The sequence below is a fragment of the Pseudorasbora parva genome, chromosome 3, assembly GCF_024679245.1.
Source record: "Pseudorasbora parva isolate DD20220531a chromosome 3, ASM2467924v1, whole genome shotgun sequence".
NCBI classification, from domain to species: domain Eukaryota; kingdom Metazoa; phylum Chordata; class Actinopteri; order Cypriniformes; family Gobionidae; genus Pseudorasbora; species Pseudorasbora parva.
This window is the reverse complement of record NC_090174.1, coordinates 61,960,234-61,984,720: the sequence shown is the minus strand read 5'-3', so window position 1 is coordinate 61,984,720 and position 24,487 is coordinate 61,960,234. Positions and strand designations below refer to the sequence as shown.

The 24,487-nt window shown below is 41.2% G+C and overlaps 2 protein-coding genes across 3 annotated transcripts in view; one reads left to right on the top strand and one right to left on the bottom strand.

Annotated features, from left to right (window-relative positions):
• Nucleotides 1–4,376: 4,376 nt before the first annotated feature.
• On the bottom strand, nt 4,377–8,411 carry pigw (phosphatidylinositol glycan anchor biosynthesis, class W). Its single transcript, XM_067440356.1, has 2 exons — nt 8,166–8,411; nt 4,377–5,847 (listed from the first exon to the last, which is right to left on the bottom strand). The coding sequence occupies exon 2, from the start codon at nt 5,842–5,844 to the stop codon at nt 4,378–4,380; it is 1,467 nt and encodes a 488-aa protein (XP_067296457.1). The 5' UTR covers nt 5,845–5,847; nt 8,166–8,411; the 3' UTR covers nt 4,377.
• Nucleotides 8,412–8,493: 82 nt separating this feature from the next.
• Nucleotides 8,494–24,487, top strand: part of LOC137071590 (unconventional myosin-XIX) — a 54,682-nt gene continuing 38,688 nt past the window's right edge. For both annotated transcript variants that reach the window (XM_067439722.1, XM_067439721.1), the window contains exons 1-6: nt 8,494–8,748; nt 11,395–11,542; nt 14,957–15,105; nt 19,489–19,602; nt 23,470–23,596; nt 23,710–23,779. In XM_067439722.1, coding sequence (XP_067295823.1) covers nt 8,614–8,748; nt 11,395–11,542; nt 14,957–15,105; nt 19,489–19,602; nt 23,470–23,596; nt 23,710–23,779 — 743 coding nt within the window. In that variant the 5' untranslated portion in view covers nt 8,494–8,613. The remainder of the gene's footprint in view (nt 8,749–11,394; nt 11,543–14,956; nt 15,106–19,488; nt 19,603–23,469; nt 23,597–23,709; nt 23,780–24,487) is intronic.

The window sequence follows — 24,487 nt, the reverse complement described above, 5'->3', positions numbered from 1 at the left end:
AGATGGCCGCCGAGCCCGTATCATGGGACAAGATGACTGCCGAGCTGGTGTCCTCTGACAAGATGGCTGCTGAGCCTGTGTCTTTGGACAAGACGGCAGACCTTCTAGAACCTTGTGTCATCTCAGCGGACCTTCCAGAGCCTGGTGTCGTCTCAGTGGACCTTCCAGAACCTGGTGTCGTCTCCGCGGACCTTCCAGAGCCTGGTGTCGTCTCAGCAGACCTTCCAGAGCCTGGTGTCGTCTCAGCGGACCATCCAGAGCCTGGTGTCGTCTCAGCGGACCTTCCAGAGCCTGGTGTCGTCTCAGCGGACCTTCCAGAGCCTGTTGTCGTCTCAGCGGACCTTCCAGAGCCTGGTGTCGTCTCAGCGGACCTTCCAGAGCCTGGTGTCGTCTCAGCGGACCTTCCAGAGCCTGTTGTCGTCTCAGCGGACCTTCCAGAGCCTGGTGTCATCTCAGCGGACCTTCCAGAGCCTGTTGTCGTCTCAGCGGACCTTCCAGAGCCTCATGTCGTCTCAGCGGATCTTCCAGAACCTCCAGCCACTGACCAAAGTCCAGAGAGGGCTCCGGCCCATGCCCCGAGTCCAGAGAGGGCTCCGGCCCGTGCCCAGAGTCCAGAGAGGGCTCCGGCCCGTGCCCAGAGTCCAGAGAGGGCTCCGCCTCCTGCCCCGAGTCCAGAGAGGGCTCCGCCTCCTGCCCCGAGTCCAGAGAGGACTCCGACTCCTGCCCCGAGTCCAGAGAGGGCTCCGGGCCGTGCCCCGAGTCCAGAGAGGGCTCCGGGCCGTGCCCCGAGTCCAGAGAGGGCTCCGGGCCGTGCCCCGAGTCCAGAGAGGGCTCCGGGCCGTGCCCCGAGTCCAGAGAGGGCTCCGGGCCGTGCCCCGAGTCCAGAGAGGGCTCCGGGCCGTGCCCCGAGTCCAGAGAGGGCTCCGGGCCGTGCCCCGAGTCCAGAGAGGGCTCCGGGCCGTGCCCCGAGTCCAGAGAGGGCTCCGCCTCCTGCCCCGAGTCCAGAGAGGGCTCCGCCTCCTGCCCCGAGTCCAGAGAGGACTCCGACTCCTGCCCCGAGTCCAGAGAAGACTCTGGCTGGACCACCTGCTCTGCCGTGGGGGTCTTCAACCTCACCTGCGCTGCTGTGGTGGTCATCTGCGCCGCCGTATGGGTCTTCAACCTCACCTGCACTGCTGTGGTGGTCATCTGCTCCGCCGTGGGAGTCTTCAAGACCGTCTGCTCTGTTGTGGTGGTCGTCTGCTCCGCCATGGGGGGCTTCAAGACCGTCTGCTCTACTATGGTGGTCGTCTGCTCCGCTGTGGGGGTCTTCAAGACCGCCGGCTCCGCTCCGGTCGCCTGCGCAACCCTGGTCATCTGCCCGGTCTGCGCCAGCCTGGTCATCTGCCCGCACTGTGCCACCCTGGTCATCTGCCCGGTCTGCGCCAGCCTGGTCAACTGCCCGGTCTGCGCCACCCTGGTCATCTGCCTGGTCTGCACCACCCTGGTCATCAACCGGGCCAGCTCCATTCTGGCCTCCTGCTCTGCCTGAATCTCCAGGCTCTCTTCCACTACATGGGCCTGGGCTCCATCCCGCCCCCATGTCCGCCTCCGCTCCACCTCCCTCCTGGACAATTTTAGGAGCGTCTGGAAGCCGCTCCTTTGAGGGGGGGCTATGTCACAATTCATCAGTATGAATGCCCGTGATCACCACCAGAGGCCACTCCACCCCGGACTGTCATTCCATCACAAACTACATTACCCATAATCCTTGGACTCATTAGCACTCACTGTTTACACCTGTGTCTCATCACCTCATTACCTCTGCCTATATATACCTTGTTCACTCTGTCATTCATTGCGAAGTCTTGTTTAGTGTCACAACTGCATTTCTGAGCGTTTCCCTGGTTTCATGTATCTTGGTCTTTGATTTCTTGCCTTCTCCGTGGATTACCCTTTTGCCTGTTCCTTCTGTTTTGTTTGCCTTTTCGGACTGATTTCCTGTTATGACCTTTTGCCTGTTCTATGGACTACGACTTTGGATTACCCTTCAATAAATACTGCGTTTGGATCTTCAACCAACCTTCTGTCTCAGCAGTTCGTTACAAGGACGTCATCGCTTTGTTCGCGATTGTCATTCTTTAGCTCCGCCCACACGATACGCCTCCAGCCACTCGTTTTTTTCCGGAAAGACTCGGTACAGCCCATATTTCTTTTATAAATATAATAAAACTAAAGACTTTTCGGAGATATGAAGGCTGCAATACTACTCTATAGGTACTCAAGATTGACATGAGATTGACTGAAACTGAGTGTTTCACCCCCCCCCCCCCCTTAAGAAACATTTTTTCTAATTATTTTGCATGCAGTTGTTATGATCACATAATAGTTGATGTATTAATTCATTAAAAGGCTACATTGAAAACTACATGAAAATAAAAATATGTTGCATGTTGTTTTATGGCATTATAATAATTTAGTTAAAAGACTTTGGAACATTAGCAAACATCAGCATTTAAAAAAAAGATCTCTAATTATAATGCATGCAACTTTAAAATGGTGATATTAAAAGTCTACATGGAATATTTTTAATCCATTTGCCACACAGGACTATGTAAAAAAAAAAGATAAGAGAAATAATGGCCAATTAGAGCACATAAAAAGACAAAAATCTGAAACATCATGTGATTTGCATCAACTCTTGGCATGAAATCATCCCATTTAGTGCATTCATATTTGATATATAATACAGAATACGTACAGTAACAGTATATTTACAAATAACACATGAAATTATATTTGCACAGACAATTTATATACATCATATCTCACAGCAGAGATGAGCAGGCTATTCAGAAGACAAAAAATTATGTGTGCTTACCAGAACTTAATGGTTATTTTATTTATATGCAGAATGAATATAAGCGAGCTGTTGACGAACATATACAGGATGACTAAAATCATGATGATCACTAAAAAGATAAGAGAAATAATGGCCAATTAAAGACAAAAATCTGAACCATCATGTGATTTGCACATTTTTCCTAATTCTTTTGCATGCAGTTATGTTCGCATAATAGTTGATATATTATTTCATGCATGTTGTTTTATGGCATAATATTATGAATATTTTTTAAACTGTGATATTAAAAGATGGTGATATTAAAGGTCTACATGTTACATTTTGTAACACATTTGCCACACAGGACTATGTTTAAAAAATAAAACCTTTTTTTTTCTTTTTTAAAGCAGCACCGGGTAACTTTTCAACCTTCATAATATATTTTCAAGACTCTTGTGATGATACATCGACTTACAATAGGTTGAATGACACGTCTGCCATAGCCTGATGGGGTCTGGATCGTTTTTAATCGTACTTTTAAACTTCGGGTTTCGGGTAGTAACCCGAGAACTAAAAGAACTACAAAATTCGACTGCTTTACGGCATATACGTCACTTCCACCAACACCCACACTTCCTTACATTCGGACGTGCGAGCCCAACTTTGTTCGTCGGATAATACAGTCATGTCCGAAGCAGCAGAGACCAATAAGAAAGAAAAGGTTTTGTTGGAGGAAAGCAATAAGAGGAAAGGAAAAAGTGCTGTGATTAAAGGCAGGACGAGGATCAACATGTGACCAGCGTTTGCTCGTCAGCGTGAGAGGCGTGCCCGACCGATGCTGTCCTGCTTGTTACGGTGATTACCTACCACTCAAACACTGAACTGAAGTATCATATAGATTCTGTAAAACGCTAACCAATAAACTACTATAATGACGCTGGCTTGTAAACGTGAGCATCGCGATTATTTGGCGTTTGAAAAAAATAAAACCCATGAAATGATATTCATATGACATGCTGAAGCACATGCCACTGACTGTACCTGGGATGAAGACATTTCACACGCGCCGCCAGAAGAACGCCTGCATGTGAACTCCTCCTGCAGTGTTCAGGGGAACTGTTAGTGCTGCACCGACCCGCGGGACGCTTTTATGAAGTTATTTGGCCGCCCCGCACCACTGTATATATTTTTACAACCCGCCCCGCACCCGCGACCATTAAATAGACATACTGGGTCCGCGGGTTTTGAGATGACCCGCGGATCACTAGGTCAGGGCTATCAGGGTTGTCATGTCAGCAAATGCACGCGCGATGGCATCGCCTGTTGTAGGATGACAGTTTACGACAGTAGTTGAGGACATTATTTTTTCCCAACTGTAGGGGAACCCCGAGAGCAAGTTGCCAAGTGCTGCTTTAAAAAGATAAGAGAAAAAATGGCCATTTGGAGCATATAAAAAGACAAAAATCTGAACCATCATGTGATTAGCATCAACTGTTGGCATAAAATCATCCCATTTAATATATAACACAGGGATCACACTGAAAAATGACACGTGTTTACCAGAACTTAATAGTTATTTTATTTATATGCAGGATGAATATGAGGGAGCTGTTGACGAACATATACAGGAGCAAAATGGCCACAGATAAAGCATCGCTGCTGTTCAGCGTGTCTATGAACACGTTGGTCAAACCCGTCATGAGATTCGCCAGCAGGAAATACAACAGCTGGTTACGGTTAACGGCCTGAATGAGGCAAAGTGCATCCATTTTGTCTCTCGTTTGATCCGACTTCTTCTTTTGGTACGGATACCACGATGTAGACACAAGGGGAAAATCTGAGATAACTTTAGAGAACAGTAACAATAAATCCCCAATGCTTAAGCACGAGAGAAAGAGCATGGCTTGTGCAACGGTCCAAACGCAGAAGGAAAGATTTGCCATTCTGCGGGACACTGGCTCGGTGTATGTTTGGCATACATATAACGCGCAGAATAACACAACGCTGGTTAACAGAAGATTACGGATCGCTCCGATCCACTCCTGAACCGAAGCTCTGCTCTGCATTAAATATCGGCCAACTTGAACCCCAGCCATGTAGATGGCGATATAACCCACGACGGAAAATATCCCCTCTTTGTTTTCCTGCAGAAAGCCTCTGCGCTCATCACTGCGAATGAGGAAGGCTTTCAGACCCGTCGTTTCTAAGATAACCTGGTACGCTCCACCGATAATCAAAGCCAGGATCCACGAGGATCGCACCGGAAAAAGTGCCAAAAGTGCAGATGCCACAATTCGTACGATGGCGAGCGTGAAAAAAAAGTTCCAATGGACCCCGTACTCCGTCACATGTTCGTGGTATCCGGATGACTTAACGCTTGCGAGTCTCACGAACCCTAACAGCACCAAAGGCCAAACGGAGACGGATTGTTTTAGCACATGGCTGAGTTTTGAGCCATGTGTGTGTTTTCCTCTTGCCTCGGGACACACCAGTGCGTTAGCCATAACATACGCTCCCACACCGAAATCCATCACCCCTGTCCCATACGTCTCCGTCTTGGCGTAACGTCTTGGGAACACGCTAAAATCAACAGCCAAGATGCTAATAGCAGTCTTCACGTTGACCAAAACGCGGAAGACGGTTACAAACGGGACCGTGTTGGATTCGACTCTGCTCCCCACAAACCTGTCAATCGCCGTGGAAAACGAGCCTTGCTTTCGGCTTTTGTAAACGAGGCTCAGGACGGCGAAGTCAATCGCGGCGATGCAAACGATGACGAAATGAAGGACGTCGCTCAGTGCGGTGCAGGACAGGACCAAAGGCATTATGAGAGTCGTGAAGTCCAGCAGGAGATGAGATATCCGGGAGAGCGGGAGGACGCCTTTTCCCAGCTGGAAAACTATCAGGAAGAGACCTCGGCTGAGAAAACATAATGGAGCCAGGAGAGATCCCAGAGAAACCTCCGTCAGGCTGGTTCCGTTGAGATTGCTGACGAAAGCCACTTTCTCGTCTGGCGACGCCATTGCCTGTGAAAAGAAACAGGCATATTTTATCAATGTTACAAAATATTATGCTCATTAAAGTGTCCATAAGACTCACTCTTCTGCCAGTCTCGTGTTATTCTTGAGTATCTATAGAGTAGTGTTGATCCTTCATATCTCAGAAGAGTCTTTAGTTTGATCATGTTCATAAAAGACAGATACACTGAACCGATTCTTTCAGAAAACAGCCGAGTCTGTGGAGGCGTGCAGTGGGCGGAGATAAAGACACACACACACACACACACACACACACACACACACACACACACACACACACACACACACACACACACACACACACACACACACACACACAGGATAACTGTGGATCCTCTATACGTTGGTGTTCTTCACATTATAAGCACTTACGCGCCGATTGCCAACAAAACACACACATTTGATGCAGTTTCACTCACGCCTGTGGTTTCCACTCATGACCGGGAACAAACACCACACACACACACACACACACACACACACACACACACACACACACACTGCCCCTAAACCTACCCATCACACGCACACACACACACACACACACACACACACACACACACACACACACACACACACACACACACACACACTGCCCCTTCCCCTAAACCTACCCATCACACACACACACACACACACACACACACACACACACACACACACACACACACACACACACTGCCCCTGCCCCTAAACCTACCCATCACACACACACACACACACAAACACACACACACACACACACACACACACACACACACACACTTGCAGAACTCCGGACACACTAACTGCATCCACTGTTCCCTTAACAATGGGTTATTTGTGAAGCTGAACAAGGTGATCTTTCCCTCTCTCTCACACACACACACACACACACACACACACACTGCCCCTAAACCTACCCATCACACACACACACACACACACACACACACACACACACACACACACACACACACACACACACACACACACACACACACACACACACTTCTGTAGTGATATTATTGATCTCGAATCTAAAAACACAACGCCAGCGCCGCCGACGGCTCCGTAACCTGAACGAAGCTTGTTTATGGACACACTCTTGCTCTGGTTGATGTGTGTGTGTGTGTGTGTGTGTGTGTGTGTGTGTGTGTGTGTGTGTGTGTGTGTGTGTGTGTGTGTTCCTCCCTTTATGATGTCATACAGGGCCATTCTTGGAAAACATTTCTGAAAGTTGTTTGAATCCTAAAGAAGTGTATTTGGCACAGAAATACTCCATCATATGTCCAACTTTTTAACAATTGTTTGTCCATGTTTAGCATGAGAATAAATCCTTTAACAGTGCATGAAATTGCTTAAGACAAAAAATTAAAATTCTGAAATATTATTACTATTTAAAATAATGTTTTTATCTATTTTAATACGGTTTACAATATCCTGTGATCAAAGCTGAATTTACCATCATTACTCCAGTCTTAAGTGTCACATGATCCTTCAGAAATGTTTCTAATATGTTGGATATTATCAATATTGGAACGTTTGATATTCTTTTATAAACTATACTATTTTTCCAGGATTCTTTAATGAATAAAAAGTTTTACAAAAAAAGGACAGCATTTATATAAATGATAAATTCTTTGTAACAACATACACTAACGTTCAAAAGTTAATTTATTTTTTATTTAAATAAATATTTTATTCATATAATAAATCATAAATATTTATATATAAGTTAAATTGTTAAAAAATTGTATTGTTAGAAAAGGTTTGTATTCTGAATTAATGGTGTTGTTTTTAACTTTTTATTCATCAATGAATCCTGAAAAAAGTAGGTTAAAAAATATTAAGCTAAAAATATTAAGATAATTAATCAATTTCTGAAGGATCATGTGACACTAAAGACTGAAGTAATGATGATACACATTCACAGAAATAAATTACACTTTACTATATATTCAAATAGAAAACTGTTCTTTTAAATTGTAATAATATTTCACAATTTTGTTTGTTTTTTCTGTATTGTTTTGATCAAATAAATGCAGTGACTTCATTCAAAAACATAAAAAATAGTAATGTCTCCAAACTTTTGACCAGTACTGTATATACACATTATATAATATAAAACATTCTGTTCATGTAAAAAACAGGAGATAATGCTCTCAAAATATTGTCTGATTCTCATGGTAGTAAAAATATAAAGTATAAAGCAACCTAAGATTGACCATGGTAGATTTTATCTCAAAAGTTTATGAGCAAATAATCTTAGACATTAAAGCTATTTGATCAAATCTAATGTACTATATAAAATGTGACTTACTTACCTCTTCCTGTGATTAGTGTTTAGACTACAGAAGGCACATTACAGCAGTGGCCTGTCAGGATAAACCGGTTTAACACACACTAAACAGAGACTCCTATTATCATTACTGTATCTGTATATCTTTATTAAATAGTAAAAATGCACATTGCTCTAATAGATCGTTTATTCTTAAGTAATAATCCTCAGTTTATAACAAAGTGTCGTCGCACATTGGCATCAGAATGTTTCTTTCCGTGTTGGGCGTGGCTTACAGGGAAACGTCACTGTATGGGCAGGGACGCCCAAAATGACGTTTTAGCGTGCGCGTGTCCGTGCAGTAGCCGGTGGAGTCTCGCGCGGCTGGGAGTTTTGTCCTTCACTGAGGAATCTCTTTTCGTGGCTGAAAAAACATAAAATAACTCACATAATGGCCGAGACATAAAAGACTAAATACCGCGAAACGCGTCTTTATGAAGTTTAGAGTCATGGCGGATGTCAAACAGAAGCTTTTATTCCGAAATAAAGACGTTTCGACTGTTAACGGCTCTGACGGGACACTCGGGAGTTTTGAAAAAGCTGGAAAACCAAATCGACCGAAGGAAAAGGTACTCTAACTTTAATTTACCTCCGTTTTTCTTTATGTATATCAAAGTGTAAGAGGGAAATTTTATAATCGACAAACAAGTCTTGTTAGAGTTAAAGTGACAAACTGGACATCTTAAAAATAAACGTTTATCTGACAGCAGCACGCTACAAATAAATAAATAAATAAAAAAAACTTCCCGGACCGTGGTGGTGGTGGTAAGTTATTAAATATGAATACAGTGGGACTGATTTTTTGCCATGTTTATGTACCATAATATTTAAGTTACATGGGAGGCTTCAAAATAGTCCAAATGTCCAAAATGTGATTTTTACTATGGTATCATGTCCAAAAAACATGGTAGTAATGTTACATTGGGTGAGTATTTATATTTTTGCACATTTTGCAGTTTTTGCATTTCATAGTTATATCACAATGAATTAATTAGTTACATTTTTTATTTAATAATTTTAAAAAAAGTTACATAATATAGCGCTTTTATGGGTACTCAAAGCGATTTACATGTAGAATGTTTCTCTCTCTCTCTCTCTCTCTCTCTCTCTCTCTCTCTCTCTCTCTCTCTCTCTCTCTCTCTCTCTCTCTCTCTATATATATATATATATATATATATATATATATATATATATATATATATATATATATATATATATAATATATCTTCCCTTATTATTAAAATCCTAACAATAAACATTTTATTATTAAAGGATGTAATTTAAAGTTAATGTCACCCGAGACAACTGACTAGTTTTCTATTAATCTTAACAATAACTGTTATTAAAGTGATTTACTGTGATTAAATCTAATCTCTATGGACATGTTTTTCCGGTGTTACCTCATTTGCATGTTCATTGACGTGGCACGTGTTGTCATTGTCGGATTATTGGCATTAATCTGAAGAAGGCCATGCTCTGATTATTCCGCAGGTCAGCCTAATCTGAGCATGCGCACCAAACTACCTTATGTTAGGATCTTTTTTTTTTTTGGCCTAACTTTATATGACCTTAAGGGAACCTACAACCTGTCCAGGAGACATTATTTTAAATTGTCATGTGTTTTGATATGTTCATTAGTCTATTAAAGGTCACCCTCCGGTCTTGTTTACTGTTAGGTGTGTATAGTGCAGATGGTTTGTTGTGCCTTGCAGATACATTCGCATTAACTTCAGTGCTGGTGCCAGTCGGAAAGTTCCTGGCAGCTGAAATAGGATCATGTTAAAATCTGTAAATGTTTTGTTATTGATCGATATGTGATCTCTGTAAACAAACCAAAGTCTGTCTTCCCATTATTTGTTTTCAAGTTCATCACTCAGATTCCTCCAGGTAGTCTTGCTGAAGTTAACCTGTGTTTGTTATTGGATTAGGAGCAGACAGTGTGTACTGTGTATTATTAGCTTCTCTTCAGCATGTCCTGACCCGTCTCAACACATGCTGTCATGTAGATTCACAGCAGAATTGAAGAAGGATGTGCAATTACACTACTCCGTCTATACCTGATATTCATAATTTACTTGACAAAGGCGTGTTGTATCTGGATAATGTTCTTTTGTCGCTCATTAGGCGCTTTCAAGTGAGGAATAGATGTCAGAAATATGACACACAAATGCACTGAAACATTTATATTATGTTGCAGATAAATATGGCGCTTTCCTTTGATGTCATGCTTAAACACAGCTGACATAAAACAGGCTTAATGATGTTTAAATTATAACTTTATGATCATTTAAGGATGCACAATATTTCTGCTACTATATCGGTATCGGCTGATATTTTAGGGATGCATGTTTTTTAAATTATATTGTTTTTAATTCAATTTAGGGATGCACAATATTTTGGCCAGTAGATCGGTATCGGCCAATATTAGGGATGCATGATATTTAAAGTATCCGCTTGTTAAGTTGTGACGTAAGGAACGCCGCTTCTGGGTCCAAGCCTCAACTCGTTTCACTTTAGAGTGCCATCGACGCCCGTTTATGAGCGCTATTTATTCATATTAAACATCAAACGTTTAAAAAAGTTTAAAATTTGAAATACTTACAACAGCACAACAGTCTCTGTGCTCACAGCGTCACATACATTAATATTTTAACGATTTAAAAAAGATGAATCACTCTGGCCATCTGGAATATTGGTGTGGAGAAAAAGGTTGTCATTATAGCTTTTTTTGTAGTATTACACCACATTGTGTGTGTATATTAGCACCTTTTGTAGTTTTTCTTGTGGTATAGGATAGAGCATTTGGACCCGGAAGTGCTGCCGCGTGACATCAGCCTTAACAACCGCATAATGTTTTTAAATAAATTTAGGGATGCACAATTTTGGCCACTACATCAGTATCGATGGATATATGTTCTTTTTTTAATGTTATCAATATAATTATATAAAAATATATATATAATGTATAAAAATTATGGATTTATCTGCTGATATATCGGTTATCGGCTTTTAAATATAAAGAATTACCGGTTATTGGTATCAGCCAGAATTTTCATATCGGTGCATTGGTAGTTAAATTTGTAGTAATGTTGTGCAAAATGGCATCAGGGCTTGCAGGATGAAATATTTCTGAATTGGTTTGCTGCATCAGTACAGTGAGTGGAACCTTTTCTTTTTGAATGCATGCTCTGAGCAGATTTATTTGCATTGCACAGGTAAATGGACTGAAAGAAATAGCCCAGGGCCTCGGAAAACCTCTCAATGATCTGCTGGAAGGGGAAATCAGAGACTTCCTCATCAATGAAGCTGAGCTTCACACATACGATGACCTCACTAAAGTCAACCCGGTTACCCCTTCTACAGGTACTGTGTGTGTGTGTGTGTGTGTGTGTGTGTGTGTATTAGGGATGCACCGATACCATTTTTCCAGAACCGATCCGATATTAAAAATTTTGAGTATCGGTCGATACCGATACTAAACCGATCCGATACCAATGCAGTTTTGTCTATGTAGAATTTCTAAGCCTTAGTGTGTAGAATTGAATAAATTAGATTAGTGAATAATACAGCAGCAAAAGTTATAAAATCACGAGTGCACAATAATTGTATAAAATCTAAACATTTATTTGGGAAAAAATAAAGGAAACCACAAAAGTGAATAACTGTTGCTGTAAATCTGGTAAAATATGTTACAAAAAATATATTCATGAAAAACAAGTAAATATATTTATAGAAATAGGGCCTATATACTAAGAAATTGCATTTATTTTAAATGTATAATGCATATTTTTAATGAGGCAGCAACATATAGATAGAGCAGAAAGAGAAAGGCTATTAATAAGGCTTTCATAGCGCCACAGTAGCATAATACAGAGCGGCACAAAGCTCTTATGCACATCCCGTGCGCAGGATGATGCGCTTGAAGCAACACGGAGTCACATGCTCACAGCCACAGTCATAGACGCTCACAGCGCGCCGCGCTCCGTCCGCATCGAGAAGTTTAAAACAAGATATAGACGCGTAGTATATCTATGCAGTATTCTTATAAGCCGTTTATTTTAACAGTTTAACATTTCAGTTACTGTGTGTGAAAAACAATATAATAACTAGTCCAATGTTGTGATCTAACTGACACCCGGTAGAAAGTAACACGGTTTACAGCAATAAACGCCAGCAGATAGCCATTTTTTTGAGAAACCATAACGTTAGAGCGTTATCTACAGTAAATAATCAATAACAAATAAATAATAAATAATCTTGGAAAGTTTCATCGTGTTGAGTGTCGTAACCGAACGCGACAGTTTAAAGCTGAATGGAGAGTGACTGACAGCCGCAGTGGAGGGAAGCATTGACGTGAACTAATCTGTACTCGCATTAAACCAGCGTTTCTCAAAGTGTGGGGCGCGCCCCACTGGTGGGGAATAGAGACATGACAAGTGGGGCACGACAAACGGGAGGAAATGTGTTAATTTTTTGTGCCCATCTCTATTAACCTTTTGAGCGGTCCCACATGGGATTTTTATTTCTATGCCCCTGAGAGTACGGACCCACATATGGGATTTAGAATGTTTAGTGACGTGACATAACTGTCAGATTCAAACGGTGGGACGCGCTTCGGCTGGCACTGAGCCAGATGCATACGCGCTCAGCTCTTGACATACGTCATGCAGTGTTTTTAACCGCATACTGTTTATTTTAGGTTTAATTGAATAGGTAACATTTAAATACACAAGTACTAGTAAAACAATACATTTAGAGTTTGTAGAATACACACTGGTGTCTTTGGAAGCAGCAATAACAATCCATTCAAATATAATTGGCCGACATGTTTTATTCATATCAGATACACATAGTGTAAGTAACTATAAAGTTTGCTCGATTCTTCTCCCAGTTCACCGGTCACTTATTCCAGGAGATGCTGATGAATATACGTACTGCAAATCCGATTGACAGGACTCTGAACTGCAGTGCATTTGTTCAAACGTGTCAGCGCCCATCTCACATTATAGATCAAAATCAAGATCATTTATAAAGGGGTTTAAATGGCAAAACACACCTACAATTGGATTATTAGACAGTTGATGACATGGTAAGCAAGTATGTCAATATTTTGAATAAAAAAGAAAAAAAACGTAATAAAAGCGATACATCTGTCATTCAGCGCTATTTTGATTATGGTGAGTCACGTGATAAACATGACGCGTTGCCATAGAAACATTAAGATGAAACGTTCTAAAATAACGTTGCCTTAAAAAAAAACTCAGCTAAAATATTTTGACTGTACACATGAAAGGTTTAAATGTGATGTTAATCAAATAAATGTTAACAGGCAAACTTAAAGCCTAGATAATTACCATTTTGTTGGGTGATTGGGGACAGGTGGGGCTCGTGGCCCTTCCCTACCTCCAAAGTGGGGAATGGCAGAAAAAGTTTGAGAAACACTGCATTAAGGCGGGCATACACTGTGCGAATTCGGACACTCGGAAGGTCGTGAGATATTGCAGACGCTACGAGTCATTTTAATTTGATTATCGCATCACATCAGCTGGTACACGGCACGACTGTTTGCACCGCGAGCCGGCTGCGATCACACGAGTTTTCGTGTAACACAGACACCGGAGCTTTCAATGTTGCTGCTATAGCTTCAGATACAAAAAATAAAGAAAAAAGGTGTGCAAATGATTTGTTGAAAAGCAGAGAACAGTAGTAGCCATTCCTTTTAACCGAAACAACCAGAGGGAGAGAGAAGAGTGCACGTGAGAGAGAGAGAACGTGTGTGTGTGTGTGTGTGTGTGTGTGTGTGTACGCAGTATGTGGCAGCCACTGAGCTAATAATAGTCATAGATTGAGCGTATGTGACGTGCTTGTGCATGATTTGGCAATAGGGGACAGCCATATGCTGGTAAAAATCGGGCCGACTCCCCGAACTTTTTAAACATGTTTAAAAATGATCGTAAGGTCGGGAGGTGCTCTTAACGTGCCCGGCTCGTCTCGTATTTCCTCTCACACGGTGCGAGCCGCGACCATACGAGCATCCACGATGTCCACGCGATTTCTCCCGAGAAAAAAAAATCGTCTGTGAGTTCGTACGACAGCAAAAATCGCACCGTGTACGCCCGCCTTTAAACGATGGAATGGCTTCAGAACACTTATAATATAGTGCACGAATCGTTGATGCTTTATAAGGTTTTTGTGCCTTTTGTGGGGCGCTGGGGCTTAACAATAACACAGAATATTATGCGCACAGTATCGAATTTGGATCGGTCCTGTCTGTCCGATACCCGATCCGGCAAATAATGGCAGATCGGAGCCGATACCGATCCCGAGTATCGGATCCCTACAAGAAACATTAATTATTTGTTTAGCTTATCTTATATGTGACCCTGGAAGGTAAAACCAGTCATAAGGGTCAATTAGATTTAATTTAATTAGATCTGAAAGCTAAATTATTAATCAGTCGCGTCTTTTTCAGTTTTTTGTAGTCACCCCTATAACATCACACAACAATTATTTCTCAAAAACACGACCTGAGCAGCTTTAGCAATCTCTCCAGTGACAGTCCAAATAGTTATATTTTCAGTCAGAGAAACAGAGGAAGCTCCCGAAAACATTTGGCGTGACAGTAGAAACGTGGCTAATGTATTGATGGCTATTGCCGCAAATATTCCCATGCGACACTTATGACTGGTTTTGTGGTCCAGGGTCACATATTTCTAGCCCTTCTGCTATTGTGAGTCTGTGTTTGATTCCTGCTGTGGTGTTTTGTGCGTTTGGCAGTGCTGAAATGTCTGCAGGCCAGGTACAGCGCAAAGGTTTTCTACACACATGCTGGCTGTACGCTGGTCGCCCTCAACCCCTTCCAACCAATCCCTCACCTCTACTCTCTGGATGTGATGAGGGAATATCACTCAGCCCCTCAGCCTCAGGTAAACACGTGATGGCATTAACAAGTCTATCAGTACATCTCCTACATATGATGGGGGAGGAGAGGGAGTGAGTCAATCAGCAGTAGGGGGTGTGTCCACTCATGATGAGGGAGGAGAGAGAGTGAGCCAATCAGCAGTAGGGGGTGTGTCCACTCATGATGAGGGAGGAGAGAGAGTGAGCCAATCAGCAGTAGGGGGTGTGTCCACTCATGATGAGGGAGGAGAGAGAGTGAGCCAATCAGCAGTAGGGGGTGTGTCCACTTATGATGGGGGAGCAGAGAGAGTGAGCAAATCAGCAGTAGGGGGTGTGTCCACTTATGATGGGGGAGGAGAGGGAGTGAGCCAATCAGCAGTAGGGGGTGTGTCCACTTATTATGGGGGAGGAGAGAGAGTGAGTCAATCAGCAGTAGGGGGTGTGTCCACTTATGATGGGGGAGGAGAGAGAGTGAGCCAATCAGCAGTAGGGGGTGTGTCCACTTATGATGGGGGAGGAGAGAGAGTGAGCCAATCAGCAGTAGGGTGTGTGTCCACTTATGATGGGGGAGGAGAGAGTGAGTAAGAGAGAGATTTGAAGAAAAACTGTAGAAAGAGAGATGGCTGAGAGACATTACAAAAGAGAAAAGCTCAGAGGAATATCACTGGACAAAAGGGTAAAATGATCAGGCAAGGACTTTAGGACCTGCGTTAATATTAGAAAAGCTTTCCAGTTTTGGAGAGACGTTAGAGAGCAAGATGGCCTGAAAGTAGACACGGAGGTTGTGTTGTTTTTGCTCCATACATGAGTAACATTTGGATTTACAAAACCAAGATATGCTGTTGTTGTGATGTTAGCTACAGTAACATTACTGCTTGTGATAGATATTCTTCTAATAGACATCACTGCTTGAGTATGTAATACAGAAAATATTTATTGGTTAAAATATTGTTGGATGAAGCAAAAATAACTAAATTATGATTATAACTAGGGCTGCACGATTAATCGAAATCGAACCGCAATCGTGATTTGGCTTGTGTGCGATTATGAAAGCTCAGAGGCTGCGATTTAAATAAAATAAATAAATGCCCAGTGTGTTAGAGAAGAGTGGCTCTGTTATCAACGCTGCTCCGGCTGAAAGACTGCGAGTTTGAGTAGTTTATAACGTGCGTTTGAAAAAGCAACACGAGTCAAACATCTTCACAAACTAGTGAAGCGCTCATAAACCTGTTCAGCAAAAGACAACGTTTAATAACATGTTTACCTCACTTCCTATCGTCAGTCGAGTGTGTGTGAGCTGATGTGGCTTCTCATCAGAGTGAGGCAGACGATGCGTTATTTTATAGTATTCTATGTCAATCAGCACTGCATTATAATACACTTTATTACTATGAAAATACCCTTGACGGCTTGAAGAACTCAAATGCACCATATTTTGCTGCAGTCGTGTTTATTGTCGTCATGTTTAATCAAAGCGTCTCTATCTTCTGTTTACAGAACGTCATTACTTCTCTGAGGCAAATGTGGCGTTTTCCGCTCAAGGGCGCCCTCTAGCTTTCAGTATGAATTAAAAACTTTGGATAATCAATAATAAGAAAAAAATATAATTAATACATTTTAAAACGTAATAAACTTAAAAAATTATACATTTATTGGACAATCCATGTTTTTCTTCAATGTACAGGAGTTTTTTCCCCCACAGTGGATGCACAAGAGGTTCATATTTCATATTAAAGACAGACTTTAAGAAATTGAAATCACAGATAAACAACACACACACACACACACACACACACACACACACACACACACACACACACACACACCTTTTATTTTATTTTTTTACACAGGGTATCCGCGGGGTCTTGAAAAGTCTTAAAAGGTGATAAATCAATTTTGGGAAAATTAAGACCCTTATAAAGTATTAAAAAGTCTTATCACGGCTTTATAAAGTCTTAAATTTTGAAAGTATTTTGTTCAAGCTTTGTCAAAAGAGTTTGACTCCATAAAGTATTTATGAATATATTTCTTTTCATCCCCATAAATATTAAAAAACAACGGGGCGCTCAGTCTGAGATCGGCTCGGAGCGCGCGCGCCACGGATGGAAATTAGCGCCGCCACCAGCTAAATGCGGCTGATTTAGAGTTGTGGCGGGTAAAATCGCTTCACCTACCGAGCTGTTTCACCTCTTTGTAAACTTTGTTCAATGCATGCGAGTGCTGCCGTATGTGCGCATATAACCAGTCGTTTTGATGACGCGCTGTGAGACTTGCGCGCTGAGAGAAGACCTGACGCTGTGCATCATCCGAGAGCGCGCGCGAGTCTCACAGCGCACAAATATTGAGTTTTCTTTCAAATCTTGCGCTTAAACGGACAAACTCACACAAGAAGTATGTCAACATGTCCATCTTGATGAGTATCCTAGCAGACATAGTCTGAATATGCCTTAAGAGAACTGTATAGTATGCACAGTCGAGAAAGACGAGCATATCCCTGCCTCAGGTCTTAAAGGCGCAGTAGCCTTTACTGCTGTCTGAGTGATGTCCTTATATTTAGTTTGACATTAAACAAATTGTAAGTTTAATTAATCTTTCATTTAAACAGTTAAATATGCAGTTATTGTACATTTGATTACTTTATTCAATTTCTGTACCTTTCTGCAGGCCAGTAGGCCGGTACATTATTATTTAATGTACACATGAGTGAGGTCGAGTTAAACATTTTAGTTTGAATTTTATTTTTCGGTTTTCGACTTTTGTTTCTTCTTTTTTTGTTTCGGCCAAGAATTTTGATTTCGGTGCTTCCCAATCCCTACTGACAATGCTCAGTATGTTGTCAACACGCTTCAAAGATGCCAGAACGAATAGTTTCATTCTTGGGACTAAAAACCATAAAACTGGAAGCCATACAAGACCACAAATCATCGTGAAAATGTCAGTATTTCATTGAGACTTGAGATTAAATAAACTGCCCAAGTATTGTAGAGCTTGTAGTATTAATTTGTTAAAAACAAAAAAGTGGCTGGTAAAAACAGTGAGTGGTAGACTTTGAAAAAAGTTAATTTCCATCCCTGGCGAGCGCTGTCTACGGGTGACGTCATGTATTTTGCGTAATGCACAGTTAGGTGATGTGTCGCCCTCCATACGTTGTAAAACAGATATGCAATATAAACAATACAAAATTGGCCCACAATAGAGATTTTAACTCTACATTTGACTACAACTGTTTATTAAAGGTTTGTTGCCGATTAGAACTTGAAGTGCGATGAGGTCTTAAAATATTTTGAGAAGGTCTTTAAAAAGTCTTAAAAAGGTATTGAAATTAACTTCAGGACTCCTGCATATACCCTGTTACAATAACTCCTTAGGCTTAGACCTTTCTAATGTTTTTAGTTATAGGCTGTCTGCATATTAATAGGTAACCCAGCAGTTTTTTTTTTGTTTTGTAAAATAAGTTTTCTGTAAAATATTACAAAAATAATAATTATTAGTATTATATTGTTATATTTATTTTTGACATGCTCTTTTATTTGTAATTATGAAAATGTTATTGTAATGGTAATACGTCTTATTTTAAAAAAATATTTTAGCAGTAATAATAATCATAATAATTATTATTAGTCACATTAATATAAAAACACAAAATGTTATATACACATACTTTACATTTGTAAAAAAAATTATAATAACAATAATCGCATTTTAAATCGCAATCGCAATTTTATCCAGAATAATCGCAATTATATATTTCCCCCAAATCGTGCAGCCCTAATTATAACCATAACCGTGATATGAAGTTGCTTGTACCATGATATATAAGGTTTTGGTCATACCACCCGCACCTCTATGTTGTCTTTTGAAACTAGAGATCTGTACATTTAATGCATAATGACAGGATGATGTTTAGCCGCCTGTCTGCCTTTTGTCATAGCGGAAGACAGTGTCAAAACAATGTTTGCACACCTGGTCTGTTCGTTGTGCTGCAGGTTCTGTGGGATTCAATATGAAGTTAAGAGTCAGTCATTAACATTTTATATTTAAAACAAGGTCCGAACAATCTAAAATCTTTACGTCTTTTGGTCACCAGCTGCCATTACCTTGTGCAAAAGTATAACACAAACTTGGACCTTTTTGCATTTATGCCATGGGTCGGTAACTTCAGGTTTATTTTAACATCTTGAGAATGTTAATGGAAAATTGCAAATCAGGAAGTTGGATATAAATAAACTGAGGTCACTCTAGATATTATTGACTAACATTTAATGGCCATTTTCTGGTACAGGTAAGGGTAGGTTATTTTGTATACACTGAAATATTTGCCAGCTCAACCGTTGAACAGTCAGTGCAAGCTGATTTACAGAAAGCCCTGTTATATAGAAGGCAATGTTAAAGCGTCTCTTTATATACAGGAATTTAAGCCACACATCTTCATCGTAGCAGAAGAGGCTTATAGGAATGTGCAGGGCCATGTGCAGCCCATGAACCAATCACTGGTCGTCTCTGGAGAGAGTGGAGCTGGGAAGGTAAGTGGCGTTTGTGTGGCATAATTCATGCTAATTCATCCTAATTCATGTTTTCCAATGCACGTGTTATCAGTGTTGCCACAGTTACTTTGAAAAAGTAATCTGATTACTAATTACTCCTTTAAAAGTAATTTAGTTACTTTACAGATTACTTGATTTTAAAAGTAACTAAGATTACAATTTACTTTATTAGTTACATTCAGCAGTTTCCGACAACGCCCCCGCCGCCTCAACATAGTAATGACAACGGTTTTTGACAACACTTACATTTTTGGTTGTGCATTTTTAACAGTAACGTCAACAATGTATCTCCTGACATTTTAAGTTGAAATGACAAAATATTTCCAGAAAAAATATTCTCCCCGAGACGCAAGAAGAAAGCAAAAATATATATTTGAATTTTTTACAAAGGAAAATTACTAAAATAGTAACTCACATTGACTTGGATAAATTACTTTAATCTAGGGCTGGGCGATAAAATGATAACGATAATTATCACAATATAATTTTCCTCTATATAACGATAACAACAGTTCGATAAATTCTCGATAAAATGCTTACGCGTTATGCGTAATGCTGCGCATGCGTATTGCAGACCGGGCTTCTGGGTGCGGCACGCGCTGCTGTTTACAGTCAGTGGCTTACAGGATTGGAGGATCGGAGTGAAGTGGAGCGAGAAAAATTAGTGATAGTGAAGAAAACTCAGAGCTCAAGACCAGCTCGGAGGACACAGATATCGTTGACAAGTTAGTTCGCTCAACTTCAGTGGTTTGGAGATATTTTGGCGATCCCAGCCGACATAAAACAGAGCGACGTGTGTGGGCTGCTTATCATAGGTTCACCACATGGAATTTATTTATTAAATTATTATTATTAATTATTAAATGATCGTGCTTCTTCGAAGTTCTTCCATATAACATTGAGCCCAACACATCGGTAAATTTACATTAACTACATTCACGCACAGCCGGCTTATTATCTTATAGACTGGTTTCCCACTGAAGCTAAGCAGGGCTGAGCCTGGTCAGTACCTGGATGGGAGACCAACTGGGAAAACCAAGAGCTGCTGGTAGAGGTGTTAGTGAGGCCAGCAGGGGGTGCTCACCCCGTGGTCTGTGTGGATCCTAACACCCCAGTATAGTGATGGGGACACTATACTGACAAAGAGCACCGTCCTTCGGATGAGACGTTAAACCGAGGTCCCGAATCTCTGTGGTTGTTAAAAATCCCCCCAAAATTTGCCCACTGGCCTCTGTCCATCATGGCCTCCTAATCATCCCCCTCTCCTGATTGGCTTCATCACTCGGTCTCCTCTCCACCAATCAGCTGGTGTGTGGTGAGCGTTCTGGCGCAATATGGCTGCCATCGCATCATCCAGGTGGATGCTGCACATTGGTGGTGGTTGAGGAGATTCCCCCTTCTATATGTAAAGTGCTTTGAGTGCCTAGAAAAGCGCTATATAAATCGAAAGCATTATTATTTTATTATTATTATTATCACCTTGTTAGTTGTAGTGGGTGACTTGCAAGCTAACGCTACCAAACTATAATCACTAAAACATCGGAGTTGTACATCGCTATCATAATTGTTTGTCTTTGGTGATGTATTAATGACTGCTTTGCCTGTATCAAAAGAGAAATAATGTCATCTGATGTTTAAAATGAATATAATAGACTAGACAGAGCTTACTGGAGTTCCACAAATAATGAACTTTGCTCTCTCCCTCCTCTCGCGACCAGCCCATTGTCGGTGAGGTGTGTGTGTGTGTGTGTGTGTGTGTGTGTGTGTGTGTGTGTGTGTGTGTGTGTGTGTGTGTGTGACAGAGAGCGATGCACGGTGGACCAATCCACTGTGAGGCAAGAGAGGGGGGACTCAAAATGTTTCAACTCAAAACGCATTTTTTTTTTTTTTGCCCGCTTGCATTTTTATTGTTTTACTACTTACACAATTAAGAAATGATATTATTTATATACAGTGTAAAGTAAAAAAAAAAAATGCTTACCACAATTAATATTTTAATAAATAAATCTTACCTCAGTTTTAATAAATTGTTCTCCTGTTTGGGAAGTGTTTGTCATGTTTTGACAATAAAGGATAGTTTAAAACCACAGTTAACTGTCTGTTTCTACATCTTTCACTCAGGAGCAAAAATATGCCTTTAAACTTTAAATAAATAAATATTTTACATTTATCGTGATATTTATCGATATCGACTGATATGGACAATTATATCGTGATAATTGTTTTGGGCCATATCGCCCAGCCCTACTTTAATCTGATTACTGGTTTAGAAATAGTAACGCGTTAGATTACTCGTTACTAGGGCTGGGCGATATGGCCAAAATTTCATATCCCGATATAGCTCATTTGATATCCCGATAACGATATACATAACGATATAGCAATTTTTCTGTTAATTCAGTTTATGAATAGTCTATACAAAATTGCAATGTGGAAATGCAGTTTGAAATGATATACAAAACAAATAAAGGTAGTATGGACTACATTTTTATTTTATTTAGAACCTTTTTTTCAAGCAAGACTGTTGGTAAAGTTAACACCTGCCTAGGAATGTTAACTGATGACCGTTTGACCGACGGTTCACCGTATCAACGTTAACCGAACAAAGTTGTCGTTTAAAAAAAAAAAAAAGTGATCTCTAAATTAGGCTATTATACAGTGGACTAAACGCTACTACAGTTAGCCATCTCATTCCAAAATCTTTTTGTGTGAAGTGAACAAATCCTTCACACTCAATTTTTCATAACTCGTCTGTTTGTACTTAATAAACCAATAAAAACATTTGACTCGAAGTCACAGCGTTTGGGTTTGCGCGCTCACAAGGTTTGCAGACAGTAAACAGGCTAAAACACTCGAGGTTAGAGCCAGAGCAGACGCGTGCATTTCGCTTAAGATGGGCTTACATTTGGAAATATCTACATTTCAGTGGTAACACATAAGGTGTTGTTGATCGTTTTTCTTTATTATTGTTAGCACTACCTCGAACTAAAGCGGCGTCTCTTCGGAGCTGTCATTTTCTTTAATGAGCCGCGGCAATGTTTCAAATGATCTTCTTACGCTAGACAAATGCCTTTATTTTCAACGCGATCACCTTGTACCCAAACCATTTCGAAACTAAGGAGCCATTTGTCCTCCAATTACAAACAAGCTCCTCAGCGCCGCGTTTGCGGGACTCGTGTTTCGCGCTGTGGGGGATTTTAAAAAAGTGACGTGAGTGGAAGGGAGGCGGCAGCGCTAGGACAGTGCGTGCGCGCGCGTGTGTGTGTGTGTGTGTGTGTGTGTGAGAGAGAGAGAGAGAGAGCGTGGCTCGCGGCTGTTATTTCAAATAGCGCAGCATATTTTAAACTAATCGGTTAACCGGCTTCAACCGGCTAATGAGGCTCGGTGGTCGGTCAAGAAAATGTTTAGTTTTCGCCATCCCTACACCTGCCATTAAAATATTTCAATATATGGCTATATGGTGTGCCACGCGTAAAAGCCCGTTGCAGCGTCTGTGTCTGAAGTTTGTTTTGAGCGCTACTGCCACCACTCTGGCATAATTACTCTGAGAATTACCCTGGTCTGATCCGTGTTTACTACCGTCTTCCTCCATGTTTGTTTATGTATTGCAGCGTGCATGGGCATGCCGTGTCGTGAGATGAATCTTGATGTAAAATTCTGCCGTAAATGCCTTATCGTGGCGTAAGCGATAGAGCCTAATATAAAACGATAGACATTTTCTATCGTCCAGACGATATATTTCGTCATATCGCCCAGCCCTACTCGTTACTGGAAAAAAGTAGTCAGATTAGAGTAACGCGTTACTGGCATCACTGTGTTATAAATACTACACCAATATCTCTTCAGACATGGACGTCGCGCTGTCTGATGAAGTATTATGCCACTGTGGCCGCCTCTTCTCAGAAGTCCCAGGACACAGTAGAGAAGATAGAAAGACGAGTACTGGACTCCAACCCCCTCATGGAGGCGTTTGGTGAGAAGGACAGAGCAGTTGACGCTTTACTCTTGTTTCCTCTATGATGTTTAGTAAAATATTCATTACACTCATTCTAAAAGCCTTTATTTTCATTTTCCCTTCTTCCCCAGGCAATTCCTGCACATTACGCAACAGCAACAGCAGTCGCTTTGGAAAATACATTCAGCTTCAGCTTAACGGGTCAGTTGTGCTTTCTCTCAGTTTCATTGAATACAGGCACATGACAGGGGTCGACATTAACGCTTGTCCACTTGTCCGGGACAAGTGAAAGAGAATACTACTTGCCCGACGGACAAGCTGATTAAAACGCCAATAACAAAAAATAACTAGAAAATGACCAAAATGCAAGAATGATTCTGCATTCATTTAGTGTAAGTGGCGATCGACTGACAAACGACAGAATATGTATTTTTGTCTCATGGGGATGAAAGACTACAATTCCCAGAATGCTTCACTGCACTGTGAGGCCATTCCCAAAGCCACCTACTTGTTTACTGTGACTGAGTTGGTGAAGACACTACAATTAAAAACTGAACGTGTGTGTTCAATATAATGAGTGAGTCACCGTGCGAGTATCACAGCACTGAGCACTAACTGCAGGAGTGAGATAAATGAGCTGAGCTCTCGTGATGAGAGCTGAGGTAATCGCGACTACACTCGCGGCATACATTCACAACACGAGTTCAGTCTGGCGCGTTTCAGTTCATGCCTTTGCAAGCTTAACTTTCATAGAAATTAATTTGAGGAGTTAAAAGACTTACATTGCTCACCATAGCTCCGTTTAAATGATCCATCCCCCATGCGCGGGTTCAAAACATGAGGAAATGGCTCCCTCTGCTGGCTGTAGTCTTTAGCCTTTGGGCAAACATTCCTCCTATAATGCAAACA

What these genes read in the sequence shown, in the direction of transcription:
- pigw (XM_067440356.1), bottom strand. Translation starts at nt 5,844, where the DNA reads ATGGCGTCGCCAGACGAGAAAGTGGCTTTCGTCAGCAATCTCAACGGA.